This window comes from Oryctolagus cuniculus, chromosome 6, assembly GCF_051225735.1.
Source record: "Oryctolagus cuniculus isolate XC-2025 breed Fujian yellow rabbit chromosome 6, ASM5122573v1, whole genome shotgun sequence".
Taxonomy (NCBI): domain Eukaryota; kingdom Metazoa; phylum Chordata; class Mammalia; order Lagomorpha; family Leporidae; genus Oryctolagus; species Oryctolagus cuniculus.
This window is the reverse complement of record NC_142872.1, coordinates 35,108,615-35,119,250: the sequence shown is the minus strand read 5'-3', so window position 1 is coordinate 35,119,250 and position 10,636 is coordinate 35,108,615. Positions and strand designations below refer to the sequence as shown.

Sequence of the window (10,636 nt, the reverse complement as noted above, 5' to 3'; positions counted from 1 at the left end):
ACGAGGGCGTGGCTACCCTCATTTTCTCCAGGGCCGGACCGTGACTCACCCAGGGAAGGTGTTGATCCCAACCGACTCCGGGTACTGAATTTGCCCCGCAACAGACGTTACCTCTCACTGTTCTGGGTACAAAGATTTTAAAGCGACTGAATGTCCCTGATGGGTCAGGCCCTGGCCTTACCTCGTGCACTCTTCAGAACAATCCTGAGTCTTTTTCTTTTTCTTTTTTTTTTTTTTTTTTTTTTTTCAGATTTTACGGTTGGTGAGAGTGCTTGCTCAGTTATCCCCGCAACCTGTCCACTCTAGAGTCAGCCCTGTGTCCATCTCGGCAGGAAAGCAGAAGAACCCAATGCAAGGGTGGGGGAGGGGGCAAGGCCAGACCAGGCACACTGAGCAGGGCAGAGGTCACCCCTGCTCCTCCTTCATGACTCCCCCTCCGGATTTCAAGGGCCCTTGTCACACAGAACACCCCAGAATGAAGCCGCTGCCTTTGAATGGAAGCTGGTGGTGCGCACGACACTGGCCCATGGCCAACAGTCTCTGTTCCTCCGTCCAGTCTCTAGAATCCAGAGAAATGTTATGAAACACAGACTTCATTCATTCAATAGATGTTTTTTGTAGACCACTCTGAGGCAGACCCTGAACTGGGCATGAGAATGTGAACAAAACCAACACTACCTGATGCATGGAGAGAGAATACCAGAGAGAACACAGCTCAGAAGTCCAGGAATCCTGCCTCCAGGGTCCACCTGCCAGGGCTTCAGCCATACAGATGGGCCCACACCAGGCTAACTCCAGATCAAGAGCCTGATCATGGCCCGTTCCAGCTCAGGCCACGGCCTGGAAGCCTCCCCCTTGGTCCACAGAGGGGTCTCAAAGTTTCACCTTCAGAGCCCTAGGCAGCTTTCCATATGAAAGGCCCACGTTCTGTGGGAACAGGCTAAGGCAAGTCCCAGCTGGCTCAGGGACAGTGAGTGTTACAAGCTGACTTGGGGCTTGGCAAAAGGAAAACCCGCTCCAGGTGCTCATAGGATACACCTTCAATTACTCTTCAAACTAAGTTTTGAGAAGTTTTACAGCAGTTAGCACGGCTTAGAGAAATGATGGGAGCTGCACACGACCTGGAACACAGCGGATGCAAACTAGGCCTGGGTGAACCTCAAACCTGCTGGTACCCACCCACCCCACCCCCACAGAGGTCTGTGCCACCGCCGGACGAGTGGCAGAGGCGACTGCACAATCCTGGGGAAACCACATCTCCCGTTGCTTCCTGAGCGAGCCCAAAGAGAGAGGCTGCGGCGCCGGCCCGGCGCACTCAGAGGGAGGGAGAGGGTGGAGCGCTTCACCCGCAGGGCTGGTCAAAATCCTGCCGCGCGCCAGGGGCTCCGGCGCCTACAGGGGATGCGGCGCAGAGGCGCTCCGGGGCCTGGGAACCCATGCGTTGCACTGCGGCGGCTCTTCTCGCCCTCTCTTAAAAGTGTCCCAAACTTTTGCGGTTGCTAATTTAAATAAATAGACAGCAGGGAACTTTTCGGAGAGGAGGTGGAGACAGATATCGGGCTCTTTGCCGGGCCAGAGAATCCGAAGGCTCTTACCTGCAGGAAAACTAGCAGCCGCCAACACGCGTCCTCTGGAGCGCACGGCTCTGGCGCGGGACGCTCACCGCCGCCTCCTCTACAGCCCGGCTGGGCTCCGGCCCTGTGTTTTATACCACTATAGGCAATTAATATTGCATCAGCCGTATTTTAAATTTTCAAAACCCACAATATAATGTAATGGCATAAGGGCATTTATTATTAAAGGACACCCGATGGAGTGGGAGGTGGAGAAATCGCTGGGGCTGTTGCGAAGGCGGCGACGAGGGGGCTGAGGCCAGGGGAGCTGGGGGCGATCCGCAAGTTTGCTTTTCCGTAGGAGGGGGTGGGGGGCGGGCGCTGCGCGCAGCGGCCGAAACTGCTCCGCTCGGAATTTTGGCCCGAGGTCTTCTAAAGACCCGGAGCTGTTTGAGGACGCTGCGAGGAAACGTGCAGACGAAACTTGTAACATCAGTGTTTACATCGTCGGGATGTTTCTGCGGTTCACAATTAAAAAGATTTCCTCCTGCTTTTAGAGGGAGAGGAAAGACAGGAGGGAACTCACACCTGTTAGGTACCTACTGTGTGCAGGGAGCCATGCTAGGCGCCTTGTAGCAGAACTTAGTACACGCTGCCACAGAGAAGACTAGAGACGGAGTGCCTAACCTCTTGGATGACAATTCCAAATAAATTTCTGCAGAGACCCTAAAGGGTCCCAACTGACTGTCCCAGGGAACACTTCCTTTCCCTTTTGTGTCTGTACCCTCACCTCCTCTCCAGCCGCTTGAATCTTTTAAAATAATTAGTTTCTTGCCAAGAGCCAAGCATCATCAGACTCCTTAACAAACAGCCTTCCCTACTTCTGACAATGACCTTGTGATGTAGCACATTAGCAGCCGAATCCTGCAGATGAGCAATCTTGTCAGAAAAGGCTTAGAGAAGTTGAGACACTCGGGATGGTGGAGGCACTGGAGCGCTAACCCCCAAGTCAGGCTTCAAAGTTTGCATCTGAGTCAAGTTGAGCAAAAGTCTGATTGATCCACTGGCGGGACAGCGCCTTGAAACCTGGAGCGGAGCTGGGCAGAGTAGTGGGGACAGCAGGTGGCTGGGGGCTGGTGGGCAGGAAGTGATAGCGTGGCCCTTTTGGGTTCTCACTTTTAGATCCTTAGCGGCTGAGAAAGAAAACCACTGCGATTCAGGTTGAAAAATAAAGTATTTATTTTAGAAGTTAAGTTAAGGGGTAAAGGGAGAAGAAAACTTAGCATTTTATTTGTATCTATTTGGAGGATGGAAATCAAAGATCACACAGCAACGCGCAAACTTCATGAAGCAACGAAAACAGAAAATATGATGGGGCAAGAGGGGCCGAGGTGGGATGATATAAACCCCCACCCCTGCTCCCCTTCCCCAGGCAAAACTATAGGTCAGTCTCCACGGAGTGACATTCACATAAAGCAGCTGAGTTAAATAAATAAAAGGAATTAACGACGCTAGCAAAAACGATAATAAAAGCGCAAGATTAGATGTGTGGAAGGACTTGCATATGACTGGGAGAAGTACAGTGACTTTGGAGCAGCGGCCTCCGCGCAGAGCTGGTCGCCCGCAAATGCCCCGCGCGAGCTGGGTCCGCTGCATACCAACCCTGGCTCTCCCGCAGTCAGTTACCTCGCAAACGCCAGCAGATCGTGGAGGTGGCCAGAGCTGCTGCTGACTGCTGCTTGCAAATGGCCAAGGATCCCAGCGTTTTCACTCGCTGGACTGGGCCCACGTTTTCCGGAGCCCTGGTTACCGCGGAGAACAACAGCTCGGAGCTCAACACTCCCCGCAGATTTCCCTGAACCTAAATCCATACTACTTCACGAGAACTTTCGGTAAACCAAAGGATAAGATGGATAAAATTCAGGCGAGGGTGGAAGTATATAAGGCTATCCTTTGGAAAGATAATGTGTATTTTTATAAACTCTAATGCCTCTCCATACGTGTTCGTGTCCCACTTGGATCTCCTAGACTTTCTGTTATTATATATCCGTCACTTGCTTTCCATCCCTTCACCCTTTACCTAACCGCGCTCAGCAAAGTGGCGCTTTGAAAACCCCGGCTTCCGGCACTGGGGCCGATTCACTATCTGCTTGGGGGCTCCAGCCCCGAGGTCGCGCCAGGCGAGTTTCAGCACCGCGGATAGCGCTCGTCCCTCCAGGCCCGCCCTTGAATTTTTTATTTTTTTCTTTTTCTAGCGACAAAACTTTTCTTGGTGGGAATAGAAAGAAAAAGAAAGGAAGGAAGAGAAGGCCGGGAGGCGACCGGGCGGAATCAAGGGGAATGTCTGTGGCTTCGGGGGAGAATGCCTGACCTGCCAGGGAACGCCGCGGAGTTCCCGGTAACCGGCTCCCCCATGGGGGGTGGGGGTGGACGCCTCAGGCTCTCCAGGCCCCGGCCGCTGCGCCCCGCCGCAGTCAGTGGACAGCCGAATACTTCATTCGTTTCTGTTTCTGTCTCTGGTTGCAGAACCAGACCCTCACCACGTTCTTTTTAAGGTCCAGTTTCTCGGCGATGGCTGCGATCTTCTCGGATGAGGGTCGGGGCTGGATGGCGAAATAAGCCTCGAGCGAGCGCTTCTCGGGTGCAGCAATGGACGTGCGTTTGCGCTTCCGCTCACTGCCGTTGAAGAGCTCAGGCTTGCTGTTCTTCTCTCGGTAGGCGGCCTCGGCCTCCTCCAGCCAGGCCTGCAGCACCGGCTTGAGCGCGATCATGTTGTTGTGCGAGAGAGTGAGAGACTCGAACCTGCAGATGGTGCTCTGGCTGAGCGAGCCCACGCCGGGGATCTTGAGATTGGCTAGAGCCGCGCCCACGTCCGCCTGGGTCACCCCCAGCTTGATGCGCCGCTGCTTGAAGCGCTCGGCGAAGGCCTCGAGCTCGCGCGGGTCTGACTCCACGTCGCTGAGGCACGCGGGCATGGCGCTGTGCGGCGCCACCGCGTGCGGGTGACTCATGCCCATGGCTTGGTGCAGGTGGCCCATGGCGCCCAAGTGGTGCGGGTGGATCTGTGCGGGCATCACCGAGTGCTCCGGGCCGCCTAGGCCGCTCACGCTGAGCGTGGGCGAGATGTGCTCCAGCAGGTCGCCTTCGAGGCCCTGGTGCACGGCGTGGTGCGGGTGCGAGGTGAGCGCCGCCGGGTGGGAGATGGGCACGGTGGACGAAGTGGACGTGCAGGGCACGCTGCTCATGGTATGGTAGGTGGCGTCGGGCTTGAACGGATGGTTCTTGCCGTGGGAGACGATATCCACCGCCGCCAGAGCCTCGGCGCGTGCCAGCAGGCTCTCATCAAAGCTTCCAAATATATTACCCTGCAGCTGCAAGCGAGAAGGCGCACAGCACGGTCAGTGGGGAATACTGTCAACTCAGGATTAAAACACATTTTCAAGCAACCGAGATGCCTCTCCTCAAAGCCCAGGTCATAAAAATTAATACGGAGGCAGCAGCTCTGCTGGAACAGACGTGTGGATCAGAGACATGAATGAGAGAGAGAGCGCGCGCCGGGAGAGAGCGCGGGGGAGACAAGGAGAGGGGTTCAGACAGCGGCGATTGTTCTGGGCGACATGAAAAAAACATGAAGCTAGTGCCTGTCAAAAAATGTGCCTTAGAGCGGTAATTATGCTCCACTACGTACCTGCGGGGCTGGGAGACAGACTCGGCGCATGGCCTCGGAGCCGGAGTGCAGGCTGGAGAATTTGGGCTCTTGCAGCACCGGGTGCATGCCGAAAGGCTGCTTGGCGTTCATGGCCATCATCTTCGCGCGCCTGGCAGGGAGGCAGCGGGGGACATGGAATCAGGCTCGTCTTGCTCGCTCGCCGCGCTCCAAGTGAGCGCCGCTCAGCGCCCGCGCTCCCCTCGCCCTCTCGCTCGCTGCCTCCCCTCTCCCCCACCTGCTTCTTCACTCATCTTACAAGCAGCCTGCCAGGAAGGGCCCGGGTGCGCGCAGGCGTGTTCACGCGCCCGGGACTCGCAGGGGCGGCCCCGGAGGCCAGGCGAGACAGAGGCTCGCGGCGCGCTTCTCTGCGCCCGCCGCGGCTGCCCCTCCACGGCATTTATACCCGGGCCTGGCCTGGCCTCTCGCCGCCCGCCCCGCCCCGCCTGGCTCCAGCCCGCCAGACCTTCCGGACTCTTTCTTCTTCTTCGAGGACTCTTCCCCTCGCCCACCACCCCCCAACACACACACAGAGAGAGAGAGAGAGAGAGAGAGAGTCCCGAACCCCACTGTCCTGTCCCAACTCGCACTCCCCGGATCGAAGGGCAGCTTCGGGCTGCGTGCGGGCAGGAAGCTGACCCTTCCAGCCCTCCCCCACCACCCCACACACAAACTCCCGGTCGGCCCGGCTGCCGCCAAACTGCCCATTTCCAGGGCGCTCCTGGCCCAACGCCCGAGCCGTCCACCAGAGTCCAGCCCCGCGGCGCAGCGCAGAGGCGCCTGCCAGTGCCCAGACCGACCCCGGGAAGAGCGAAGGGCTGCCAGCATGGGTCCCGGGTGGCCCCTACCCCCTACCGCCCGCCTGGGTGGAGGTTGGGTCAGCGGCTTCCTCCCCACATTTGCTTTTGTTGCTTTCGTATGAGAAAGACTACTTGGGCCACTCTTAACCCTCAGAGCTAAGGCAGGCAACCTGCTGGGTGGTTTTCAGAATGCAGACCTTGGGGGTCGCTCAGTGCACTTTTGCTGGAGCCGCAACGCCTACAAGCCTCTTCTCTTAACGACAGACACCATCTTTGAGCTACCCTATATGCTAGGCAGTGTAGAAAATTGGCTTGGAGACCTTCAAACCAACTTTGTGGGGCACGCAGTTACCCCATTATACAGAGGAGGAAAACCAAGGTGCGAGGAATTACCCGATTCGCTCGCTCACCAGGGCCACAGGGTTGGCTCAGAGCAGAGCCATTCTCTCACTTCCCCACTTAGCCAACCAACACTGTTTGCTGACGGCCTACTGTGTGCTGGGCGCCAGGCTGAATTTCCAGGCTCTTCCCCACCTAGCCTCCAAGTCTTCCCAGAGTTTAGAGACTTGAGGGCACCTGGATTAGTACCGCCCCGCCCCGCCCCCTGCCTCCCCCCTCCCCCCCCCACTAGTAAACATCGTGAATAATGGATGGGGAATCCTGGGACTGCGGCGCTCTGCACTCGGTGTTGGGGAAGAAATCCCGCTCTCCCTCCCAGCTGTGCCCCCCTTGTCACAGCCACCAGCTCGACCCCAGGACAGTCTTCGGGTTTGACAGCTAGCACGCCAAGGGAGGGATGAGCCAGGTTGCCCAGAATCTGAGCACGGTGGTGCAAGTGGGGTGTGGGAGGACCACCCACTGACCTAAGAGGAAGCCCCCTCTGGATCTGTCTCTTCTCCGCTTCCCCTGGACCCCCCGCCTGGAGACTGGGGAAGAGGACCCAGCTTCACTACACCTCTCTGACCTGGAAAACTGGAATTGCGCTCATGTCTGCCACCTGGGGTTCTGGTGAAGCCGCATGGGGCTGGCTTGATAAGGAAAACGTTGAACCCCCAAACTAGTACTTAGCAAACTTCCTCATAAACGGGTTCCTTGGGGCGTGCGCCTGCCCTCAGATCCAAAACATGCCTCTGCCTCTTGCTGGCAGCGAGCCCATGAAAGGGTCCCCCCGTCTCTGTACTGTAGCATCCTCATCCATAAAATGGGTATAATAGTGTCTCCTGCACTGTGGTCCGCACTGGCACAGCACCTGGCACATGGAAACCAGGGAATAAATGGTGATTCCTCTCTTCCTCAACTGAAAGAGAATGCATTTGAGGGTGGGAGAGGCCTAGATCATCTCCCAGAAAATGGTTCATCTGAAGATGCAAGCCAGTCCTCTGCGCTCCATTCACTCCACACCTGCTTTGAATTAGAGGCTATGCCAGGGAAGGGCTGGGCTGCAGCTATGAGCCAGGCTCCATCCCTGCCCTCAAGGAGTCTCCAGTCCAAAACCGGAAGCGGAATGTTGGGTAAATCTGGCACCGTGGTAAAGGTGGTGCAGAGTCACGCGGAGCAAGGCCAGTGGGCTTCTGGGAACTTAGAACATGCATCAGAGCTGTTGACGTCACCAAGGCTGGGTCGAACTGCATTCTGACACTGGCTCTGTGTGACCCTGATGGGCCTCAGTTTACCCAGAAGCAGAGGGCTGGACCACAAAATTGCAAAGTGCATTCACCTTTAACAATAGACTACCACTGTGTTTAATTTGAATGAAATACATTTTGAGCAAGTCAAGAGTTTCTGTCCAGGGATCTTTGTTTCCCCAGAAGCCGAATGCAGCATTACTGTACCACTCACTAGCATTGAGAACAACCACTTCTGTTTTCGGTCAGATGCTGGAAGCCCAAAAGGAAAGGAGGATTGAAAGTAGGGCCACTGAATCTATATCTTGCCCAGCCCCACAATGCCCTAAGACTCACATTCACTCCACAACACCCTGGCTGTCTGTGGGGTTGAACTCAAACGCTTAAAAGGAAAAGACCCAACCACATTCATCTTCGTTCCCTGCTCTGCTCCCTCAGCAGCTTGGGGAGCAGTGCTGGAGACTGGCCAGGGTAGGGGTCAGGCCGGGGTCAGAGACAGAGCCAAGCCAACCGGCCCTTCGGCTCACCAGCTCTAGCTCCAGCATCCCCAGGCATTAGGATCACAAATCAAAACCCATTCCCATCGCTGCCTTCAGGGAGGCCTGCTGACAGCTCTAGGCCGCCTGCAGTAAGATGACACCAGTGTGCAGGAGCAGTCCTCTTGAGAAAGCCCTGGAGACAGCAGGCTGGGGGAGACAGGAGAAAAAAGACCATGCAGAAGGACAGCTTTACAAGACTGGGAGAATGCCCGCCACCTTTCCCAGGATTTGCAAACTCCAATTCTATCAGGGGCAAGTCGGATAAAGTAAATCAGTCATTCTAGTTGGGTGGATAAGAGAGAGATTGGAATTAGGTTCAACCGGAAAGTACACACAGCTTCCATGGCATTAAATTAATTTTATTTTTTAAATATTTATTTATTTATTTATTTGAAAGTCAGAGTTAGAGAGAGAGAGAGAGAGAGAGGTCTTCCATCCAATGGTTCACTCCCCAATCGGCCGCAACAGCTGAAGCCAGGAGCCAGGAGCCAGGAGCTTCCTCCGGGTCTCCCACGTGGGTGCAGGGGCCCAAGGATTTGGGCCATTGTCTGCTGCCTTCTCAGGCCATAGCAGAGAGCTGGATTGAAAGTGGAGTAGCCGGGTCTTGAACCAGTGCCCATATGGGATGCCAGAGCTTCAGGCCAGGGTGTTCACTCGCTGCGCCACAGCGCTGGCCCCCCATTAGATCAATTTTAAACACACACACACACACACACACACACACACACACACCATTGATGGGCCAATGTCTCTCCCAGTATCCAAGCAAGGAGCATCTGGGCATTTGCGGAAGTGACACTAAAGAAGAGTGCTATCTTCCTCAGTGCATGAGCGCTGACAAGGTCTTAGGGAAAGCCCAGTTGGACATAGAATGGCTCCAAATAAGCCCAAATCAAGGCACGAAGTACTGTGTCTTTGGGAAATATTAACCTTGCAGCGCTGAAAAGGGGGAGGGGTCAAGGGCATTTTCCTGTAGTAGGGAAAGGGTTCACACCTCCTCAGAGACTGGGAATCATCTGCAGCCTCTTAAAACACAGCACCTCAGGCCCACAGCCAGGGATTTTGACCACAAGGACAAAAGTGCTTTTAAATAAATGTCCATGATGTCGGTGCAGGGAATCTGGGACTCTCAACTTGAAAGACTTGAAAAATTCTGGGGAGAAATATCATTATGTTCTTAGAACTGCATATACAGAATACATGACACTTGTTCCCTTCATAGAAATAAGACAGTTTTAAAAACACTTCTGGACTCCTATCACCTGACCCATTATTGTTTTATTATTATTGTTGTTGTTGTTTTAAGGTCCTCTCATTACGCAAGTTTCATGGAGTCTCAGAGAGCTTGCCTTCTTTAAGTTCCCAATATCTCGCACATCTTCCTCTATTATCTCTCAGTAAGAAAGACATTTCATAGCCTCTGAGACTTCTTTGAGAATGAGTCTTATCTCTGTGTGTCTTTAGTAACTGTCTATGGTCTGGGCTCCGTGTAGAAGCTAATCTGATTTGTATTGAATGAATGAACGCATGGATAGGATCCTCCCCAGGACTCTGGGCACAGAGAAGATGACAGTGATGACAGTGATGACAGCACTAACAGCTGTTTATGGAGTTCCTGCGTACGAGCCTTGGGGCAAGGGGCTTTAGATGTATTGGACACAGAATCCCCACATGAAGCTTGTGCGGTTGGTATTATCTCCATTTTACACATGAGTAAACTGAGGCACAGAGATATTAAGTAAGTCAGGTAGTATAGGGGTGGGGAGTAAAACCTGGGTTAATCTGACACAGGAGACCACAATGATTCTTTTAAAGAGTTATTTGTTTATTTGAGAGGAGAGAGAGAATCTTCTATACATCAGTTCACTCTCCACATGGCTGCAAAGACCAGGGCTGGGTCAGGCCAAAGCCGGTAGCCTGAAACTCGACCCAGGTCTCCCACTTGGGTGCAGTGGCCCAAAGATTTGGGCCACTTCTGCTGTTTGCCAGGTTAGTTAGGAGGGAGCCGGGTCAGAAGCAGACAGCACTCTAACCAGCAGCACCCACATGCAGCGCCCATACGGGAAGCCAGGATACAGACTGAACCTGCTGTGCCACAATGCCAGCCCCAAGGCCAGGGTCTTAAGTGGCATCCTGGGCTGGCACCAGTGATCCCAGTCACCCTTTCCCCGGGGTGGAGGGGGTAGGGTAAGTGGAGTTTACTTCCTTCCTGGCTCCCAGAGACTCAGAGGTTGGCCAGGCTCCAGACACAATTCCGGCATAAGCTGCAGGGAGAAGCCAGCAGCTACCCCCACATCCCACCTTGGAGAACTGGGGAGGGGGCAGTGGGGTGGAACGTGGAAGGCGAGACGGCCCCGATAGCGCGGCCCGAACTCAAGATGCCATCGCGGGGAGGCAGCTGGCGGAGCTGCCG

At 54.9% G+C, this 10,636-nt stretch overlaps 1 protein-coding gene across 1 annotated transcript; it reads right to left on the bottom strand.

Moving 5' to 3' along the window:
* Positions 1-3,894: 3,894 nt before the first annotated feature.
* On the bottom strand, positions 3,895-5,485 carry POU4F3 (POU class 4 homeobox 3). The gene is made up of 2 exons (XM_051844868.3): positions 5,242-5,485; positions 3,895-4,924 (listed from the first exon to the last, which is right to left on the bottom strand). The coding sequence occupies exons 1-2, from the start codon at positions 5,359-5,361 to the stop codon at positions 4,028-4,030; spliced, it is 1,017 nt and encodes a 338-aa protein (XP_051700828.1). The 5' UTR covers positions 5,362-5,485; the 3' UTR covers positions 3,895-4,027.
* Between the last annotated feature and the right edge of the window lie 5,151 nt (positions 5,486-10,636).

What these genes read in the sequence shown, in the direction of transcription:
- POU4F3 (XM_051844868.3), bottom strand. Translation starts at nt 5,361, where the DNA reads ATGATGGCCATGAACGCCAAGCAGCCTTTCGGCATGCACCCGGTGCTG. An exon ending in TCTGTCTCCCAGCCCCGCAG is followed by an intron (nt 4,925 to 5,241) that starts GTACGTAGTGGA and finishes TCTCGCTTGCAG; the next exon opens with CTGCAGGGTAATATATTTGG.